General features: G+C 40.0%; 1 protein-coding gene across 1 annotated transcript in view; it reads left to right on the forward strand.

The window, feature by feature from the left end:
• LOC143983065 (uncharacterized) overlaps nt 1–23474 on the forward strand; it is a 695051-nt gene that overhangs the window by 110445 nt on the left and 561132 nt on the right. The window contains exons 32-36 of the mRNA XM_077482312.1: nt 1635–1844; nt 3085–3220; nt 3871–4014; nt 17691–17836; nt 23100–23304. Of these exons, the coding sequence (XP_077338438.1) occupies nt 1635–1844; nt 3085–3220; nt 3871–4014; nt 17691–17836; nt 23100–23304 (841 nt within the window). The remainder of the gene's footprint in view (nt 1–1634; nt 1845–3084; nt 3221–3870; nt 4015–17690; nt 17837–23099; nt 23305–23474) is intronic.

Consider the following 23474-nt stretch of genomic DNA (forward strand, 5'->3'; position numbering starts at 1 on the left):
TGGACGATCTGCCTCAATTGGAGTCTCCTGCTGTGTGATGCTTCTGTTCAGGTGACAGCTCTTATATAAAGGAGGGTGACCCTGCACCCTCTGATGCACGGGGACTTCCCTATGGCTTTCCCCTGGTGTCAGAGGGGGCGGGGTCACCCGTTTACGGACCGGAGGAAGAAGCAGAGGAAGATAGAGGAAGAAGCAGGGGGAAGAACAAGATAGAGGGAAAAAAAAGAAAACCCAAGGAAGAACATATGGAAGAGGAAGCGGGGAAAGAAAAAGACCTTAATAAAGGAATTGTCAAAAAATGACTATTGTTGTTTAACATTTTTGACACTTTTTTGTGAAATGGTAAGGGCACATTTGTACCCTTACCTTCCAGATTCCGATAAGCCCCCCGCCCACAGACCCCCATAACCACCAGGCAAGGGTTGTGGGGATGATGCCCTTCTCCCCATCAACATGGGGACAAAGTGCTTTGGGGGGCTACCCCAAAGCACCCTTCCAATGTTGAGGGCATGTTGCCTGGTATGGTCCAGGAGGGGGGCGCTCTCTCGTCCCCCCTCTTTTCCTGAGGCCTACCAGGTTGCGTGCTTGGATAAGGGTCTGGTATGGATTTTTGGGGGACCCCCACACATTTTTTTTTGGGGGTTCCCCTGTGGACCGACAATTCATTATAGCTGCGAGTAGTTTTAAATGACTTTTTTTCCTTTAGAAATGTAATTTTGCTCTCAGACTGTTCTAAACACGGGAAGCATACGCTACTTTACAGGCATACTATAGACACCCCACAGGTACGAAATTTAAAGGATGATTACACTTTATTGTTTCACTTTAAGCATTATTAAAATCACTGCTCCCAAAAAAACTGCTGTTTTTAAAACTTTTTTTGCATTGATAATTGTCCCCTGGGGCAGGACCCGGGTCCCCAAACACTTTTTATGACAATAACTTGCATATAAGCCTTAAAAACTATCACTTTTGATTATTCATGTTTGTGTCCCATAGACTTTAAAAGTGTTTGTGTGTTCAAACATATTTTTTGCCTGTTCGCATGTTCTGGATGCAAACTGAATCGAGGGGTGTTCGGCTCATCCCTATTGCAGAATATGTCTGTGTAGTAAGTCTACCCAGATGCAGGGATATCAATCCTCTGTTGCCAATTGGTTGAAATCATGTTTTTCTTCTGGTTGACAGTTGACAGAGACCTTACAACAGCTGTAAGCATAGTACTGTTAGATGGGATAGCATGGGAATGGCAAGAGCTACTCTAAGTAAAGCACCACATATCTCATCCCAATGCAGTTATTTTTTCCTCTCTGAGAAGCAGAACCAGTAGACTTTTTAATGCACACATTAATCTATTTTTTTTTCTTTCATTTAGTATTAGTGCTCTATAGCTATATCTTAAAACTCATTCTTAAGTTAGTTTTGTACAACTAAATATGATAAAATATTTAATGAAAATTATTGGTTTAAACTACAATGAAACCTCTTGAGACAGCACATACAGTTCCAATTGTTTAGCATCTAAACCCAAATATATCATATAGATACTTTGATCTCTAATAATCTTGATTTTGCAAAAGGGATTTAATATTTTCATTGTATTGCATTGTATTATTTATGGATATCTCAAATAGGACTTTGGCAAGGTCCAACTCCTGAGGAACACCGAGTCTATATTTGAGGAACTGGAACATCATCAGCTAGTGCTGACCAGTATTCAACCCTATGCAGAAGCTGGATCATTTCTTGATGATGTGACAAAATGGCAGAAGAAGTTACAAGTCATTGAAACAACTGTTCAGCTGTGGCTTTCCGTGCAAGATAGATGGACTCAACTTGAAGAGGTATTCATATACCCAATCTCATACTTTTTATTTTAATAGCCTGTAAAAATAGGTATACAGTCGGAGACATTTTATGAAATTAGTGGGCCTGTGTGCAAGATCATAAGTCAGGCCCCATTGCTTGATAAAAAATAGTGATGTGCTTAGTGCACTGTGGCGAAGAGTGGGCATGGTTTTTATTGCACCGCGGCTGTTGCTAGGATTGTAAAAGACCCAGGACACATTTTGGCACCTCAAGTAGAGTAGTAATGCAGCAAGTTTAGCATGTTAGGGCAAAAAGTGGGTGCAGCTAAATTGTGTTAAAAGTGAGAGGGGCTTAAAAGGGCATCATATGAAATAAAACAAAAACATTTTTGTTGTTTGTACATATAAAAATGCTTTGATAGCTGTACCACACGTAAGAGTCTTGCAGACATGTATAATCCTGAACACACTCATTAACAAAAAAAAAAAATAATTTCCATTTCATATGAGTTTTTAAAAACACTAAAAATAGACAGAGAGCTAACACTTTGTCTCAGCCTACCTTATAGAAGAACTTCACTGAAATGTTTAGGGATGACTTGACACACAGCAACTGTTGAGACAATGAACACTTTGGAAGGAGTGTGTAATGTACAATATAGTGTATATAGTGCAAGAGTATGTAATGCTCAATTTAGTGTATGTAGTCCAGAATTCTGTAATGTAATATTTAGTGCAGGAGTCAGTAAGTTATGATATGGTGTATATAGTGCAAGAGTCTGAGATTGAGTTTGCAACACAGATCAATCACCCCCGGGTCAATGTCCCCCACCACAATTACCACCCCCCCAAGTCAGTGCCCCTAGCAGAATTACCACCCTCTCAGGTCAGTGTCCCCCAACACAGGTACCAACCCCCCAGGCCAGTGTCCCCCAGTACAATCCCACCCCCCAGGTCAGTGTCCCCCTGCACAACCAGCACTCCCCAGGTCAGTGTTCTCAGCAAAATCACCACCCCCCAGGTCAGTGTCTCCCAGCACAATCACCACTCCCCCCTCAAGTCAGTGTCCCCAGTACAATCACCCTACAGGTCTTCAAAAAGTTTTCCGCACTTTTATATGTATAACTTTTTGAAGAACTCTTGTTTATCTATATATATTTGCGATTAGTATTTTATTTGGAAATATTTAGAAGAATATAATATACATTTTTTAAGCTGTTTTCCACATTTAGGAGATTTTAAAATGCTTCATTTCTTATTTTTTTTCTGTGCTTAGGTGTTTTCCACATTAGCATTTCGTGTCGCCATGCCCAGAGAAGCCATATTATTTGCTGATGTGCATCACCATTTTTGTCGACTAATGAAATCTGTGGAAGAAAATCCAAATATCTTGCAGAATTGCATGCGAAGAGGTGAGTGGGGCCTCCCTTTCCAAAGCACAAAGTAAGCCACCATTTAGGTCAATCCTATGCTCTTGCTCTTTCTGTAAGCATGTTCCCTGTAAACAAGAAAGCCCTGATTGGCTCAGAGTTCTGTCCAGACTGGTTGCTGCTGTGCAAATGATTACACGTGGCTATTATTAACATCAAACTCAAATACTAGTGTAAAAATATTCAGTGATGGTGAATATAATAAATAATTTGAATATACATTAATGATGTTGTAATGATTATAAACCTGATCAAAAGTTTTATTTAATATCTTCCTAAAATTCAGCTTTTAAGGTAAACAGGCACAGTTAGATATACTGTATACAATGAAAAATATATTTGCCCCCTTATCTAGCATAGCTTACTCTTATTGAGACGTATGCCTAATGACTACACTTCTTTAACTATTAAACCCTGTGCCCTGTATTAAAGAACAATGTAAACAACTGTAGGGCTCTACATTAGATATTGTTAGAAGCATCTATGCCCAGCATTACTCTAATCTTCAAGTCATCTTCAGACAAACTAACTAAAGTTTACGTAAGCCTGCACAATACTAATAAAAATATTTTCCGTAAGTAATCATGATGATAATATTTTCTGATAAGTGAAGGAAAATATGTGTTTTCCAGGACTGCAGTCTCTGTTAGACTTACTGAATTACAAACTTGAGCGCTGTCAGCGTGCCGTCCAACTGCACATGGAACAGAAGAGACAGGCTTTTCCAAGACTTTTTTTCTTGTCCTTGGAAGACACTCTTAACATTGTGTGCTATGGTAAGTCTTTGAAATATGTAGCTTTAACCAAGCCACAGCCTGAAATTCACTGCTTAAAAATGTTAACTTACGTTAAATCCGTGAAATGACTTAAGCGGTGTAGACACTGTGAGTTTTTTTTTTGTTCAACCAGCAGGCTGAATGAAAAAAAAAACCTCATAGATTCCTGCATGCACAAAAGCAATGTGGATGCAGGGATCTCCCCCACTGCTTTTTTGTATTCTGACAAAGGGAACTCCCCTCTGTCAGAATACACAGATTAGCGCTGCAGCCAAGGCTAATTAAATGCTGGTTTTCCAGCATGCCCATTCTACAGAAGCCAATCTAACAATCGGCTTCTGTTGAACAGACATTACTACACACAGATTGAAGTTCAATAGAAACCGTCTCAATTTTAAAACGTGTGTCCCCAGCTTTAATATGTAATATGCAGACTTACTAGTGTATTTGTATTTATTATTATTATTATTAGTAGTAGTAGTAGCAAAAGTGTGCATGTTCCAATATAGGCAAGGTTGGGGACAATAAATACAATGCTGAAGTAGTCTGTGTTTTTTTCTTTTTTTTTTTTTGGGCTGTATTTAGGGCAGTTTAGTTTAATTTATTTATCCAAGGTAGTGGAAAGGAGATACAGATTTTTTTTGAAGCACATGATACACTTAAGAACCACCAAAACAATCTTTATGTAACCTTCCATATTGACTTTTATGCATTTAACAAAAAATTTTGTGAATTGGGGTACCATTCAAAATGAAAGGGGCAGTGTAGTGTGTGGTACTGTGCATTTCCAAACCTTCTACACCGAAATGCAAAGGTGTGAATGGGCACTAATGCCGCGCACACATGAGCGGATTTTCCATCAGAAAAATCTTGGATGGTTTTTCCAACGGAATTCTGCTCAAGCTTGGCTTGCATACACACGGTCACACAAAAGTTTGCTGAACTTTCGACCGCCAAAAACGCGGTCATGTACAACACTAGGATGAGCCAAGAAAAGGAAGTTCAATGCTTCTGAGCATGTGCCGAATTGTTTCCGAGCACGCGTATGAATTTTGCACGTCGGAATTGCTATAGACGATCTCCATTTTTCAGTCAAAAAATTCCGAACATGCTCTCTCAATCTTTTGCTGGCTGGAATTTGGCCAGCAAAAGTCTGATGGAGTATACAGACAGTCGCATTTTCCGACCAAAAGCTCTCATCGGTCTTTTGCTGGCTGAATTTCCGATCGTGTGTACGTGGCATTAGTGTATCTTCATGTCATGTGAAGCTACACTATATTCTGACAAATATCTGCCAGGAGTACACCAGGTGCAGTGCTATGTAGTAACAACTAGCAAAAAATTAGAGTATATGTAGACCGTAACAGTTTACAGTGGTCAGATAAGAAAAAGCTGATTTTTGATTGGCTAATGTGCTTTTTAAACATTATTATTTGCTCTCTTATTATTATTGTTTGGGGTTAATATACTAAAACCGGAGTGTGCAAAATCTGGTGCAGTTCTGCATTGAATCCAAATCGCTTCAAGGTTTTTTTGAACAAGCTGAAGCTAGAAGCTACCATGCACAGCTGCACCAGATTTTGTACTCTCCAGTTTTAGTAAATCAATCCCTTTGTGTCTTTGTTTTGAAGACTAGAGCAAAGAGAAAGTGCTGCCAATAGCAGTCAGTCAGTTTTTTTAAGGCCCATATACACTATATGAGAATCGGAAGTAAAATTTTGTTCTATGAACGATCTGAAGATTTTCAGATCATTAGTATAGTGCTTTCAACAGCCGATTCCTGTTTTTTTCTGACAAAAGCTGGATGTGCAGACTATAAAATTTTTGTTGGATGTGAACTCATTTTCGTATAATTAGTATGATTTTCGTAACGAAAAAAATTGTAAGAGCAAGACTACGCATGCTCAGAAACAAAAGAATACATACAAAACTATTCAACACATTATGTCACTTCTGAGTTCTGTCGTACGAGAATTTTCATATGGTGAGTAACCTCTTCACTTTCGATATGAGACTAGCATAAAAAAACAGACGAATGGTCTGACTGTGTGTATGAGGATTTACTGGATTTTCTCACATCGCTGTGCATTTACTAAAGGCAAATAGGTTGTTCACTTTGCAAGGGAATTTTCCCCAGAGTCTGGTAAATGACTGGAAGCTCTGCTGACCTCCATCATCCAATCACGTATAAGCAAAAATCATTTTTTTCCCCTTGCACATGATTGGGTGTTTTTTGAAAAGTGAAATTTCTCCGTCTCTACTAAGGAAACATTACTTTACAAAGCGAAACCCTCCTTTTAGTAAATCAACCTGAAAATGTTTGAAAGGCAAAGCTACTGGTAATAGTTAGTACCACAAGTTGTTTTTTTCTTTTCTTTAATTTTTTAAAAATAAAACAAAGTGTACACCTACTAAGAATATAGCAGGTTCTTTTGTGATAAACTGTTATCATTTGGGGATTGTTATCATATAATGTATTTTGTGCTATGGTATTTTACTTCATTGATGCAATGCATTATGAGCTGTTTATCCTGCCTTTAGCAATGCCTGTCTTTTAACATGTAAGGGAAGTCATCAAATTTCCAAGCACCAAATGCTTCTAAATTTTAAGTGACAATAAAACCAATCTGTCTGTGATCCTATCTCATCGGTTTATTGTTCAGAGCAGCATGATCTTCATCAAACTGCACGTATATTATTCCTTGTGTGAGCAATTCCAGCATTTAATTCTTTCTCGTTCCCAAGTATGAACATAAATAAAGCATCAGAGGCATCTCAGGTCACTCCAGAGCTACATATGTTAATTTGCAATTCAGAATGTTTCCCCCCCCTGAACATTTGCAGCAAATTCCCGCTAGCTTTTTCTGTTGGATCCCAACATCAAACTCTGTATATGCACAAACAACAGCTGATGGTATCAGCGGGACAACAGAATGCTTCAGCTTGTTCTCTGTGGTGTTCTGTCAGTCATAATAGTCTAGCTTTCAATCTAATATTATCATCAACAGTTGCATTCTGTCAGTTATGTTATTTCAAAATTCCAGCAGTCTTATGATGATAAAATATGTGCCTGATTAAAAGGTGATCTTCTATGTCATAATAAATAACATAGATGAGCTACTGCTTATTTCTTATTAAGAGAAGCGTGCAGCCATATGATCACTTTAGCTATTTGTGGCTCTGCTATCATTAATGTACTATAACACTTTAGATTTTCCGTCAGTCATCTGAATCACACATCATAGTAACTACTTTAGCCCAAAAAGAACATTTGCATGGCAGCATCACATTGCTTACTATAAGATTGATGTCAATGCCTTGTAAGCAGATGCATGCACACATTTTGTCCTGTATTTACATTCTGTGTCAAATGGAGAGCAGCTAAAAACGACAGATCCATTTTATGGAGGATGTATTCTGGGTTTCAATTTGGAGAGTGATCTATAAAGTATATGCAATAAAAGGAAACTTATCATGGGAGGGTGCCATCCATGATCTATCCTTCTCAAAACACTAATTGCTTTGATATCATATTGACCCTCTTATTTCTAATCTTTACTGACCCAGAACAAGTATAATAGAGATTTCCGACTTTATCCTGACTTTACTGATACCTTTTACTAATTACTGACTTGGAAAGTATCGGTTCAGCAAACCAGCCAGTCAGCTAGCATTTTTTTCAGAAGCTGATTTTCAATCACAGCCCTTGTATTTTTCTCACATAAGCAGTATGGGTTACAAAAACAAGTGTACTTGATGGAAATTTACCTCTCCTGACTGCATGTCATGGAGGCTGCATGACATGGCTTACGGGATCACTAGGCCTTCCAGGTGATTACGCCTCGAAAATAAAGAAAGAGTTGTCAGATCTCATACTTCTGTTTCACTTTAAACTGAACAATATGGGGTTGATTTAGTAGGCATATAGGCTTTGACTTTGCACATTGATGAGATGAAGCTCTGCTGACCTTCATCACCTAATTATTGGCAACCAAAATTCTTCTTTTTATTTTTATTTTACTCTCATTTGATTGGGGATTCATTAATGTAAATTTTCCTTGCAAAGTCAATAGCGTATTTGCTTTGAGTAAATTAACCCTTATCTGTCTATTTGCATTTAAGTGTAAATCCCTAAATAATTTTATATAATGTAGATCTAGATCAGTGAAATCCTATAATGTTCCTGTGGGACCGCAGTGATCATCAATATGTTTATAAACTTTATAATTAATGTGATTTCTAATCTTTCACCCAAATGAAAACATAACTCATGTAGCACTGACTCCCGAATGAGCTGCTGATTTAAATTGGGCCTGCACTCTACTGAGAACCCCCCCCTTCTGAATGACTCTGTCCCCTTGGCACAGCTGTGGTACAATAATAATACAATACAGTGTAAACAATATAATGTACCTGTGTCTATCCCTCAGGACCCTCTGGCTCCACCTGGTGGGGAAAGACCGTAAACCACACACTTGTACTCTTAAACAGGAATACTTTTACTGAAAATATAGAAAATAGGTGTTTACAGAGTTTGCACTGTCGTTCCAATGTAGAACGTCAGCACAGCATAAATCAACAATCAAATACAATAAACAGCATGCAGGTATGTTACTATCTAGACCTGAGAGCTCCCCTTATTTAAAGTCTAACGTGAGGCCTCACTTAATGTATTTCCTCCTTTATCTTCTTTCTTTGATAGCTTAAATAGTTTCTCAAATAATTGTAATCCAAAGGGGGTAAGTAGAGAAAGTTAACTTAGAACACTCCAGGTGTAACTCCAGAAACTTCTTTTTTTTTTTTTTGCTACTTCAGCGAATTTTTCGTGAGGTCAATCAACTTTACGTTCATTTACGTTGTCCTCGTCTCCACATCATTGTAGCTTTATATTTTAATTTATACTACAAAAATTCCTTTATTTTTTCCAAGAAAAAGATATAAAACACGAAATCAAGTTTACTCTTACAAGCTTCTCGCTCCCTCTTCTATCTTGCCCCCCCCCCCCCATCTCCCACCCACCGCCTCTTCTACCTAACTATGCGGGAGATTTAAGTCAACCTCTATTTTACCTTCTTATATTCTTATATGCTCAGCATAGCTCCATGTTTTTTTAAATTTTTTCCACTCTTGCCATTTATCTGCTATTATCAATCCCTTATCATGGCTTTCCCTTCGCCTAGTCATACGATAAGTCACCTCCACTGCATCGATCCATTCCCAGATTGATGGACTTTCCTCTTTTTGCCAATTCTTGGGTATCAATCTTTTGGCAGCATTTAAGAGATGTGGGACCAGTGATTCTTGATACTTTTTAATTTCCTCTCTAGTACCGTGGAATAATACTATCCATGGGTCTTCTGGGATTATGATGTTTGTAATTTCTTTTACGTAATAAAGAATCCTTTTCCAATATTTATTAATTTTAGGACAGCTCCACCACAGATGAGTCATTGTTCCTAATTCTCTACATCCTCTCCAACATTCTCCTGACTTATTTGATTGGAATTTATGAGTTTTGTCTGGGGTAGCATACCATCTAGAGATGCATTTATAATTCCTTTCTACTGTGCTACTATCGGCTGCCGACCTGTGTATAAGTTTATAAATTTTCCCCTGAGTGCTTTTATCACATTGTGTGCCCAATTCTTTTTCCCATTTCTGTATAAAGGGCGGGCTCCCCAGGTCTCCCCTCTCGGTCAGAAGCCCATACAGCTTGGAAATTATCCCCTTGGGGTTGTCTGTTAAACATAGCTGCTCAAAAGGCGACCACTCTTCTTCCTTTCTTAATGGCTGTGGTAGGCTTCCCACAAAGTGGGCCAACTGGAGATACCGCCACTCATCTATTCTTCCCAATTCCCCTTTGTGTTTTAAATCGTGCAGTGACAAAATCCTCCCCCTTTTTATAATGTCCCTAACCTGTGCCTTCTCTTTTTTTCAGCCAATTCCCACTATTAATTTTTAACCCCGGAGGGAAATATTCATTTTCTTTTAATTCTATAAGTGGGGAGTTATATTGGCCATTTAATTGCTTGTATGTCCTATCCCACACCCTAAGTGCATTACGTGTAAAAATATTTGTATCCGAGTCAAGTGTCCTGTGTTTTGGCGGATTCCATATAATCATATTATCTTATATTTGTATCCGAGTCAAGTGTCCTGTGTTTTGGCGGATTCCATACAATCTTATTTAACTGTGTTTTACTAAGTGCATTTTCTATGTTTACCCATCTTTTTTCCTTATTATTTTCCCTTACCCATTCAACTACTCTCGATAGCACTATTGCGTTATAATATTTTTGTATATCGGGTATAGCCAATCCCCCTTGACTTTTGCTTCGTTTCAGGGTAGTGAAGGGGACTCTCGTTTTTTTATTGTTCCATATGAACCCCATTAGCAGTGTCTTAATCTTTGTGAAATAATACTTCGGTACCGCCATGGGGATCATCTGGAATTTATACAGAATTTTTGGTATAATATACATCTTAAGTGCGCTAATACGTCCCATCCAGGTCAGTGATCTATTTACCAGTCTATTACTTTCTTTCTTGATTTCATCTAATAGTGGGATGAAGTTTAATTTATACATTTTCTCCACTGAGGTTGTAAGTTTTATTCCAAGGTACTTCAATTCCTTCCGCCAGGGGAACCCGAACTCTTTTTGGAGTCTACATTTTTCCGATTTACCCGTGTTAATATTGAGTACCTCTGATTTTGCTTGGTTGATTTTAAAATTCGAGAGTTGGCCATACTGTGCTATTGCCTCTATCAGCCTAGTATTGCTTGGTTTACTGACATAGAATAGAACATCATCGGCAAAAGCAGCCAGTTTATGTTCTTCCTTTCCTATTTCAATTCCCTTAATCTGTGGGTCATTACGAATTGTAGCAAGCAATGGCTCTAAAGACAATACAAACAATAGGGGTGATAGGGGGCACCCCTGTCTCGTCCCGTTTTTCATCTCGAAAGGCTGGGATAACGTACCATTGATCTTAATTCTAGCGGTTGGATGACGATAAAGTGTCCTGATCCTCTGGACCATTATTGGTCCAACTCCCATTGCTTCCAGGGTTCGGAACATAAAGCCCCAGTCTACCCTGTCGAAGGCCTTCTGGGCATCAATCGACAGGAGCAGACTCGGGCCCTCCCCTCCACCCTCCTGGGAAAGGAGGAGCAATGTTCTCACCCCGTTGTCCCTTCCCTCTCTTCCAGATATAAAGCCCACCTGGTCGGGGTGGACCAGTGTGTTCATTAAGACCTTCATTCTACTTGCCAGAACTTTAGCAAAAAGCTTTGTATCGGCATTAAGTAGAGATATAGGCCGATAATTAGCACACATCGTCTCGTCCTTCCCCTCCTTCCGAATAACCGTTATGGATGCTGACCTTGCCTCCTTGCTCATTTCAAACTCTGTCCCAAGTCCGTTCATATAATTGCATAGATGCAGGATTAATATTTTCTTAAATTTCTTAAAATAGTATGTGGTAAACCCGTCTGAGTCCATAAGTGCCTTTTTTACTTCCTCCTCTGAGATAGGTCTCTCTAATAGTTCCATTTCCACTTCAGTGATTTTTGTTAATTGAGCTTTATCTAGGTATTCCTCCATTTTTAATTCCTTTTCCTCTGCCTTAAATCCAATAGGCTGATCTACTGCATACACTTTCTCGTAATAGTTTTTAAATATTTCCGCTATCTCTCTTGTTCTATATGCCACATCTCCTTTACCTGTCTGGATTCTTTCTATATAATTACTGGATTTTTTCTTTTGAAGTCTTCTTGCTAGATATTTAGTGGGTTTATTATTTCCATAATACCTATCTCTAGCTATTTGATTGAACGTTTTTTGAGTTTCCTGTTCCATCAGGGTTTTTAATTCATCCCGTTTGGTTATTAATTTTTGGAGGATTGTTTTATCTTGGTTCAAATCTTTTTTATGCTGCTGTTCTATTCTAAATATTTCCTCCAATAGAGTTTTAATTTTTTCCGATCTCTCTTTTTTTTCCTAGTTCCCAATGAGATCAGGATCCCCCTGATGTAAGCTTTGTGAGCCTCCCATAAATTTTGGCTTGATATATTCTCAGTATCATTGATCTCAAAATATTTTTCTAATTCTTTATTAATCCTTTCTTCCCCCTCTGCATCCTGGATTAATCCTTCGTTTAAACGCCAGGTAAAAGGTCTACATTCCTCTCTTCTTAATAGCAACTTCATCCCTACCGGGGAATGGTCGGAGAGAGTAGCTGCTTCTATCGTAGTCTCCTCGACCATTTCCAAAATTCTATGGTCTACAAAAATGTAGTCGATCCGGGAGTACATCCCGTGTACAGGGGAATATAACGTGAAATCTTTCTCGTTTGGGTGCTGAGCTCTCCATGCATCTACTAATTGACATGCATGCAATTTTTGTTTTATCCTTTTTAATTGCACCTTACTAGTCCCCTGTACCCCGGATGTACTATCCAAACCCGGATCGACACAAAAATTCAGGTCCCCCATCAAGATCACTGGTCCCCTCGCAAAATCCATCAACTTCCCCAGCAGGTCCACTACGTATTTTGTAGAGTCACGATTGGGAGCATATATATTAATCAGGGTACATTCCACTTCTCTCAACTTGCCTTTTAAGGCAAGATATTTTCCCTCCGGATCTACTAGTCTATCTTCCAGATTAAACTGTACCTTCTTTGCAAACCCTATAGCTACTCCCCTTCCTCTGCTTGTTGTTGCGTCTCCATAATACCAAACTGGAAATTCCTTTGAATATAGCTTGATGTTAGCCTCATGGGAAAAATGGGTTTCCTGCAGAAAAATCACCTCTGCTCCATAGTATCTAAGTTCCTTCAAGATCTTATGCCTCTTACTAGGCGTATTTAGCCCTTTGACGTTATACGTCAAAAAATTTATGGCTTGCATCACAGATCTCTTGAGTAGTTATAAAGAATACTCATCTTTCTTCTACACTGAGGCATACCTTCTCCCGCATAGATTTCCCTTCCCTCCTTCACTCTCATCCCTCCCTCCCCATCCCACCCTCTCCCCCCCCCTCCCCAAACCACCTCCCACTCCTCGCCATCCCGCCCCTCCCCTCCTCCCCCTTCCCCTGGGCCTAAGTCTGGCCTTCGACTCATTGAATGGCCCAATAATCCTGACCATCCCTAAGTCTTATTTAGATCTAGGGTGGGGTACAGTGTTCAGCCTCCTCCCCTCCCTCCCCAAGATTGTATTAGGGAGAGGGGGGGGGGGTAGGGGGGAACACACCCCCTACGCCCGCACCCAGACCACTATGTTACATCACCTACCTCCCCCCCACCCCCCCCCCCCCCGAACACCCCCCAGTCCTCATCCATCCAGCCCGGCAAAGCCGGGGCCTGGATCTCCAATTTCTCACAGAATCCAACCAGCTCTTCCGGGAATCGCAGTGTGGCTGATCTGCCATCTTTAAATCCCACGAGACAAGCCGGGAACCCCCAGCTGTATCGTATATTCTGTGTTTTCATCTGGTCTAACAGGGGTTTCAAGAGCCGCTTTCTAGTCAATGTCTCTGAAGCGAAATCTGGAAAAACTTGCAACTCTGTCCCTGCGTATTTCAATGCACCTCTCCCCTTTAATCTTGACCAGATCTCTTCCTTATCTTCGCAGAATCTAAATCTGACTATAATATCGCGTGGCTTGCTGGTTCCCTCATTCCTTATTCTGCCTATTCGGTGAACCCTTTCAATCTTTGGGAATCCCTCCTCCCCTCTGTCCAGAAATGGATTGAATATATTTTTAATAATTTCCTTCAGATCTTCTTGTTTTTTTTCGGGTACCGAACGTATTCTTAAATTTTGTCTGCGGTTCCTGTTTTCTTGGTCCTCGAGTTGATACAAGATTTTTCTCTGGTTTTGGTATACTGTTTTAATTTGGTTCTTCACAAGCCCTAGTTCCTGGGCCTGCCTTTCCATATTTGACTCTACTTCTTCCACTCTATTTAATAAGTGTCCCAAATCCGATCTTAACATACCAATCTCTAATTTTATAGCGACTTCAAGATTTGAGAGCATTTCTCTCAATACTCGCTGTGTTATAGTTTGATCCTCTCCCTGATGTTCTTCGTTTTTGCTCAATTCCATTTCGCTTTCGGTTGTGAGGTCGTCACGAGAATGGTCCCTGGTTTTTTCATGTTTTTTATCTAGTCCCTTCTTCCTCTCGGGTTTCGGAGGTAACCCTTCCGCCCCCTCTCCTCCTGGGCTCCCCCCTTGGGTTAGATATTGTTTAATTGTACAGTCTGCCATTGTATTTTTTGGGGTTTTTAGGCCCCCCCCCCGAGCATTTTGTTTAGAGGATTTACTCATTTTATCTTCTTCCGCCCCACTAGGCTGATTCGCCTGTCGTTGTCCTAGCGTCTTTCCCTGACGCAGGGGAGTGAAATAAATGGGGTCCTATTTAAAATTCCCCTTATTATCTTTTCTATGGGCAATCGGGAATTATACCGTAATTTTCACCCAGTCCCCTGTTGTTTCTGCGATGATCCTACTCCTTTTATTTATTAGACTTGTAACTCTCACATTACATTAAAGGAGGGTGGGCCGTTAAACTCTAGGACTTATGACGCGTAGATTTTTGATATTTATCGCAGACCAGTATAATTATACAAATATATTATAATCAGTTTGGTATGTTAATCCTTAGATTTAGGGGCGTCCGGGGCGTTCTCCAGGCAATGGGTGTAGTTTGAATTTATCTTAGTTAGTAGACCCCTGGGTGCACTCCAATTTATTTTACCTTAGCGGTATAGTCCTTCAACCCAAGTTAGACCGTCTTCCCTGCTTTTGAACCACTGCACATAAGTTCGATAAGTACAATATATGTTTCCAGTCTGAGGTAGCTCCCAGGGGGGGGAGGGGGAGAAAAGAAAAAAAAAAAGGGAGGAAAGCTGTCTCTCTGGTGCAGCTTGTGTAAATGTACTTAATTCCTTAATGCCTTCAAAACGCACAATAATAAAGCGGGTAATACTACTTAACCCAGTACAGTCCAAAACAACACATCCTGGCTCGGGTTTGACGGCAAGGAAAAAGTGGGTTTTACATAGAGCCCAGACTCTCTGTCTGCACAGCGTTGCTCTTTCTAATTCTGAAAAGCTAATTGCACCACATTGCCCAGCATAGCCCAATACAGCACAATCTAGCCAGAATAAAACATCTAGACAGCAACATTACAAACAACCCCATTTCTTATCTGTTCCACGTTGTCATTCTAGGGTCCAATCTTGGTTCTGTCTTCCTGTATGTATCCTCGTCCCTTCTTGCTCATATACTAGAGTTTGAGCCGCAGCTTGAACTCGGCGTAGCGATGGTTATTGAGGAGATCCGACCGGGGGGGGGGGGGCGAGGGAAGGGGGGGAGAGGGAGTGTACAGCGATCCCGCTGTTATGTTCGTTTCTCATGTGGTGTCTGGTGAACGGGCAGGCTCCGGAGCGGTGGCTGGGAAGTGATCTACTGCGTGCCGCCGGAGCCTCTCACTCTCCGGGTGAATTTCATAAAGCCCGCCATCATCCCGCTCCGGTCGACTTCACACCAGCCCCTCCCCTAGACTCCGCGTCCTACGTCATGACGCGGACTGCATGCTGCTTTGCTACACAACTTGACTCTCTCTCCAGAAACTTCTAATCACACTTAGATACCAAAGTGTAACAGGCCTTGGGCCTACTAAGTGTCAGTTGCTCAGTTGCACTTCCATGGAACAACAGGTTCCAGCAAGGCCTATTAGTAAATCTAAGTACATGTAATAGATTAAACTGTGGGCCGCAACCCACTCACCAATCGGATTAGAGTTCTGAGTGATGGATTGAGTCCTACGGCTGCAGCTTGCTTCCACTGACTAGGCCAGATGCTCCGTGTCACTCCACCGACTGGATCCAGCTCTCCGCTGCTCCAACAAGCGTCTCCGATCCCCGACGGTCTGATCACCAGCTCTTGGCTCCGTCCAGTCACCCAGCAAACAGTCCAGTTTTCACTCCAGTGACTATCTACCAATGCGCCCGAGAACCTTACACACAGTTCCGCACAGGCAGGCAACGTGGTTCCAAGAGACCTAAAATGGCCGCTGCAGTCCCTTTTATATCCTACCCAGCTTGCACTGCATTTCAAAGTGTTCATGGTTAGGTCACACAGACTCCTGGGTAAAAGTAAACACAGTCACTTCCTGTGATCTTTCAAAACCACAGAAAAGAAAAATAGCTAAGGTCCAGTTCCAGTTTTTGGTCAATAGATGCCATCCAATACTAGTAGTGAATACATTGTTCATAGATTTACATTGTATTTCACATTTATTGCATTAATACCCCATTATATCCTCGCTACACTCATATAGGTAAGCACAGAACAGAGAGGAAAGGAGATATTTATGAAAATGCAAGACTTCCTGAGGAGGGGTGACAGTGGAAGAGCACCAGATGATTATTAGTGATAGCATTTAAAGTCTGAATGCAGAAATAATAAGTTTGGAGTGGTGACCTTCAGATTTTGCAGTCAATGGGTGACTGGCATCTTTATGTGGGTAGCTTCGGTGGAATGATTAAGGTGGAATCCATATTTATGATCCATTCAAAGAGTTGGCAGCACTGCAGGATCTTCCAAAAATGCTAAAGTTTATTAACATGTCAGGTTAAAATCCAATATAGCAGCAGATCCACTATGTGTTTCAGTCACACTGGCTTTAGTCATACCAGTTGCCTAAGGCCAGTGTGGCCGAAACAGGTTAGAGGGTCTGCATTTTGGATTTTTTACCTGATAAGCGAATAAACTTTAGTATTTTTGGAAGATCCTGCTGTTATTCCGACTTTTCGAATGGATTCATTGTTGAATGGCTGACAGGGGCAACAGTCTGAGAATCAGCATTCCTCATTCTGAAGATGCAGCAAAGAGGTTGTGCACAGCCAGATTGTGTCAATACTGGAATCTGAAGTATAGATGATCTGAAAGAGAATTTATAGAGACAGTGAACAATTCATGGATGAGAAGAGGAATGAGATATGGGGGTTATTTACGAAAGGCAAATCCACTTTGCACTGTAAGTGCACTTGGAAGTGCAGTCGCTTTAAATCTAAGGGGTAGGTCTGAAATGAGGGGAAGCTCTGCTGATTTCATCATCCAATCATGTGCAAGCTAAAATGTTGTTTTTTATTTTCCTTGCATGTTCCCCTTGGATCTACAGTGACTTTACTTCCAAGTGCACTTGCAGTGCAAGGTGGATTTTCCTTTAGTAAATAACCCCCATGGCGTTAGATGGACAGAGTTGAAACATATAACAGGGTATTTTTATTACTGGTGTTATGACTACATGCTTTGAATTAGTAAAGCAACAGCATAAAGAAATAGCTAAAAATATGTTTTAGCAGAAATAAAATAAGGAATTGTTAGAGAATACAGAATAAATAAAAAGAATAAAGGCTGAATAAAGGTTGAACCTGAAAATAAAGGATAACATGTTTGTTCTGATATTGGTGTGAAACGTGATGGAGAATAAGCCATTTATGTATGTATATGTTTTTCATTTTGTGACTGGAATAACAATTGCTAAATAAAATTCTGTATAATCACCAGTGCTGGTGTTGTGCAAGCTACATTTCCCACAACTGTCTTTATGTTGCTTTTATTGTTTATTTTCCTAAACAATATATTTCTTATTACCTCTGCAGGTTATGATCTGAATGTTTTAAGCAGCTACATAGTGAAGATGTTTCATTATGTGCATAGCCTTATGCATCAGTATAACTCAGAACATGAGTGTAACCAGATTTTGGGTGTAAGAAGTTTTTTGGGGGAAGAACTTTACCTTACAAAGGTAAGTGAAACAACACTTTGTTGACTTATACAATCTTTATTTTAGACGATTTTTACATGTGAATACTTTATAGACACTAAACTGATGTTAGCGAGTATAGGAAATTGCAAATGATTACCACTGTTGCCTGAGAATGTACAGCATGCTTTACTCCTTAGTTCCATCTTTTTCACTGGACAGAAATCTTGCTAACCTTGTCATTGTCAGATATATGGTTTGCATAAGTTGCATTAGTCCATATCCATTGGTTTTAGTATGGGGGACCCCAGAACCACTACCTTTTGGTCTATTGCAATACTACATAGTAACTCAAGGTCCCATGTCCCTTCAGTGGGACATTGTTTGTTCTGAAATTCACAGCACCAAACCCTGCTCACTCTGGTGGCACACAGAGGCAATTACAGGATATTTAGGGAAATTTTGTGATTGGCTGGTGTACAACTCTGATAATCAAGTAGAAGCTGGCTCCTTACAGAACACATCATTACCTCAGTAACCCTTAGAGTAAAACCATTTTTGAAAGAAGGTGTTCCAATATATCTATATACAGTAAAACAGTGGTTTGAGAGTAACTTGGTTTGAGAGTGTTTTGCAAGAGAAGCAACATTTTTAAATACATTTTGACTTGATATGCAAGCGATGTCTTGATATACAAGTAGTGTCATGTCACAACTGAGATGCACCTCTAATGCCCCGTACACATGATCAGACTTTCCGACAACAAAAGCGTGAATTTTTGTTTGAAGGATGTTGACTCCAACTTGTCTTGCATACACATGATCACACAAATGTTGGCCAACAATTATGAACGTAGTGACATACAAGACGTATGTGATATCTCTATTACGAACGATATTTTCACAAAACCGAGCGCTTCTCGCTTGTACTTGATTCTGAGCATGCATGGACTTATGTCTGACGGACTTGTGTACATACGATTGGAAAGTCCGACAACAAAAATTTGAGAACCTGCTAGCCAACATTTGTTGACGGAAAGTGCGACAACAAACGTTCAGTGGTGCATACACACGGTCAGACTTTCCGCCAACAAGCTCACATCCAACATTTGTTGTTGGAAAATCCGATCGTGTGAACATGGCATAAGTGTAGCAATATGGTTACATTTAATGACGGTACAACATTTATTGCAAGTCACATGGTTGATGATTAAAACAGGCGCATCTAAGTATAAAGGCATCTGGGGTAAAGCTGTCCACATAGACCATCCTCCACACCACCATGAACGTTATCTCTTCCTTGCTGTGCTCCATGAGCACTTCAAGCCTTGCTTTCAGGTCGCTCTACTGCAGGGTAGTCTTCCTGGTCACGACTGCAGAAAGTGGTAAGAGCCGGTATTATGGAGGACGGTCTATGTGGACAGCTTTACTCCAGGTGCTTGCACACTTAGATGTGCCTCTTTTAATCAATGGGAGATGCTAAATGTTGTACCTTCATTAAATGTAACCATATTGCTACACTTGGAGGTGCCTCTCTTCTCTTTTCTAACACTGTAGCTCCTGCTGGATTTTGCTTCTAATCCCCTGGTGGGGGCTTCCATTTGTGGATGGACATTTTATGGTTACACAACCTATGAATAAATGGTTGTGGAATGAATTATCTGAGTTTCCATTATCTCTTGGGGAAATTGAGAAATTTGCTTTGATATACTGTACAAGTGCTTTGGATTGCAAGCATATTTCCGGAACGATCTATGCTCACAATCCAATGTTTTACTAACTATATATATATATATATATATATATATATATATATATATATATATATATATATATATATATATATATATATATATATATACATACACACACACACACACAGCATCTCACAAAAGTGAGTACACCCTTCATATTTTTGTAAATATTTTATTATATCTTTTCATGTGCCAACACTGAAGAAATTACACTATATCTCAACACACAGCCATTAATGTCTAAACCGCTGGCAACAAAAGTCAGTACACCCCTAAGTGAAAATGTCCAAATTGGGCACAAAGTGTCAATATTTTGTGTAGCCACCATTATTTTCCAGCACTGCCTTAACCCTCTTGGGCATGGAGTTCACCAGAGCTTCACAGGTTACCACTGAAGTCCTCTCTCACTCCTCCCTGATGACATCACGGAGCTGGTGGATGTTAGAGACCTTGCACTCCTCCACCTTCCATTTGAGGATGCCCCACAGATGCTCAAAAGGGTTTAGATCTGGATCCATGCTTGGCCAGTCCATCACCTTTACCCTCAGCTTCTTTAGCAAGACAGTGGTCGTCTTGGAGGTGTATTCAGGGTCGTTATCTTGTTGGAATACTGCCCTGCGGCCCAGTCTCTGAAGGGAGGGGATTATGCTGTGCTTCAGTATGTCAAAGTACATGTTGGCATTCATGGTTCCCTCAATGAACTGTAGCTCCCCAGTGCCAGAAGCACTCATGTAGCCTCAGACCATGGCACACTCACCACCATGCTTGACTGTAGGCAAGACACACTTGTCTTTGTACTCCTCACCTGGTTGCCACCACACATGCTTGACACAACCTGAACCAAATCTCTATCTTGGTCTCTTCAGACCACAGGACATGGTTCCAGTAATCCATGTCCTTAGTCTGCTTGTCTTTAGCAAACTGTTTGTGGGCTTTCTTGTGCATCATCTTTAGAAGAGGCTTCCTTCTGGGGTGACAGCCATGCAGACCAATTTGATGCAGTCTGCGGCGTATGGTCTGAGCACTGACAGGCTGACCCCCCACTCCTTCAACCTCTGCAGCAATGCTGGAAGCACTCATACATCTATTTCCCAAAGACAACCTCTGGATATGACGCTGAGCACATGCACTCAACTTCTTTGGTCGACGATGGCGAAACCTGTTCTGAGTGGAACCTGTCCTGTTAAACTGCTGTATGGTCTTGGCCACCGTGCTGCAGCTCAGTTTCAGGGTCTTGGCAAACTTCTTATAGCCTAGTCCATCTTTATGTACAGCAACAATTATTTTTTTCAGATCCTCAGAGAGTTCTTTTGCCATGAGGTGCCATGTTGAACTTCTAGTGACCAGTATGAATGAATCACATGACACCGGGGGGGGGGGGGGGGGGGGTGGTTAATTGGGCCCAATTTGGACATTTTCGCTTAGGGGTATACTCACTTTTGTTCTCAGCGGTTTAGACATTAATGACTGTGTGCTAAGTAATATTGAGGGGACAGCAAATTTACAGTGTTATACAAGCTGTACACTCACTACTTTGCATTGTAGCAAAGTGTCATTTCTTCAGTGTTGTCACATGAAAAGATATCATAAAATATTTACAAAAATGTGAGGGGTGTACTCACTTTTGTGAGATACTGTGTGTGTGTGTGTGTGTGTGTGTATATATATATATATATATATATATATATATAAAATATACAGTATTTATCTGCGTATAACACGCACTTTTCCCCTTAAAATCAGGGGAAAATCATGGGTGCGTGTTATACGCCGATCTCCCATCGATTGTCAGCTTCTCTGCCGTTCTCGGCAGCTTTCGGCTATTTTTTTCCTTAAACTTCCCTCCCAAAAATTTTTTTTTTAAAATTCCCTCCTAAACTTGGGGTGCGTGTTATACGCCGATAAATACAGTGTATATATATAAAGCTTCCCCCTTTGCACGCCCCTTCTAGGATGTAAACATTGCTATTCCTTGTTGCAGTTTAGTAGATTTCTGTGTCCGTTAATGGCTTACTGGACTGTGAAAGAGCATCTTCACAATGTTGAGATCCTTCCTGTTTTCTTCTTCTGCCTAAACTCCTCCTCCTTTAACCCCATTGCCTGAAAACATGTCAGATTGCAGCAATCTGTAACATGCAATGCAGCAGAGTGGTGCACAAATTATCATAAAGATATATTTCACAAAGTTTAATAAGTACGTTTTAACATGAATTTAAACACGACTTTCACACATAAAGGTAAAAGTTAACTATACATGCCAAAAGATTTGTCATTTTGTCCATCTAGTTGTGTTATTCCATATAACATAACCAGGTCAGTGACCTCACTTTTCCCACTGTACTTAAGCAATGCATCCTGTTTACCACTCCTGCCCCAGCCTCCTGACTGGACAGTGAAGGGCATTGCCACCCTGACCATTCTGATCCCTATGCCATGTCCCCTGCTCTGCTGATTATTTCTACCCTTGCCTGGGTTTTACCATGCAAGGAGTTATAGAAAGCTAATATAAACACAATCAGGTCCACTTCTGCATAGAAACCAATGATCTTCCAGGTTTTATTACCAAAGCTTAATTGAACAAACTGGGGTTAGAAGCTCATTGGTTTCTATGCAGAAGTGAGTCTGATTTTGCACTTTTCAGCTTTAGTAAATAAACCCCATTGGGTACTTAAAAGTGGGGTATGCCTAAATTTAAAATACAAATAGAGGATTTTAATAATTACATAAACACCCAGTTATGTAGTCATTAAAATCCTCTAATTGTATTTTTTAAACTCAGCTAACATAAGTACCCAATTCTGTCTTTATTTTAGCTTCCTATAACCCCTTGCAAAGAAAAATCAGATGATTTTGTTTTTGTATTTGCCAGTAGCTCAGGTGGAATATTTTTGTAATGAGTGTATGACATAAATATTATTTTAGGCATTTTATTATAATTGCCTGGAGTTCCACTTTAAGAATTCCTATCAAGGAAGTGTAATAGAAGAATTATTTAGAAGTTCTAATAACATATGAACTGCTCTGGGATATGATTTGTCTCTCATGCAAGTTATAAAATGCAGTATAACAATATTTAGAATTGCCTCTAAAATTATACTGGCATACATTGTAAAATAAGAAGTCCAAATTGTTTATTCAGGCTTTAGTAAGCTCTATTGTACAGCGTAATGAATAGTTTTCAAAGCTTGCTATTGATTATAAGCCTTTAAATGTTTGCTTTAAAATTTATGAATAATGAGAACCTGATTATGCAAATTAAAAGAAAATAATTAATAGATTTTCTTTTTGTAAACTGTATAAAATTTTTTGTTTGACTGGTGTTTGTGTGGTCTACAGAGTATAGTTTAATGGAGTATATCTATATTTTATACTCGAGGTCTTCACTTTCTCTATTGATGCTAATATTTTATTAAAGACTTTGCCTTAATAAAAATACTATTTTTATCATCAAAGGAAATATTCAGTATGATCACAAACAACTTGCTAAGATGTTTTGAAAAGCTCCATCCTGACCAGTTCCTAGCTGGTAACTCGTTTTCTCTGTTATTGCAGCCTCTTGAATGTAGTGGCCCTGTGGAGAATTGGCTGCCGCAGCTTGTAAACAGCATAAAAGCTTCTCTTCAGCATCACCTGTGGGCAGCCATGGAGCGCTCCAGCACCGTTATAACAAGGAGAAAAGAGATACACAGTGCTGGGGCCCGGCGGGTGCTCATAAACAAAACTTCCTCCATGGGGGAAACTGCTGCAGATGAGAGAAGTATGTAATATTTACTGTTTTCAAATAACTTCCATGGATTCACAGCAATGCCTGCTTCCTAATGTTTATCTGTAGTGTTTTTGTAGACATTATCTGTTTATTATGAGTCATTCTACAAAATATAAAATATCTGAATTTTAATTTAAGCAACCCTGTCGCTACATGTGAAA

The sequence above is a fragment of the Lithobates pipiens genome, unplaced genomic scaffold (genome assembly GCF_037356315.1).
Source record: "Lithobates pipiens isolate NorthernLeopardFrog02 unplaced genomic scaffold, aLitPip1_a1.2 Scaffold_16, whole genome shotgun sequence".
Taxonomy (NCBI): Eukaryota; Metazoa; Chordata; class Amphibia; order Anura; family Ranidae; genus Lithobates; species Lithobates pipiens.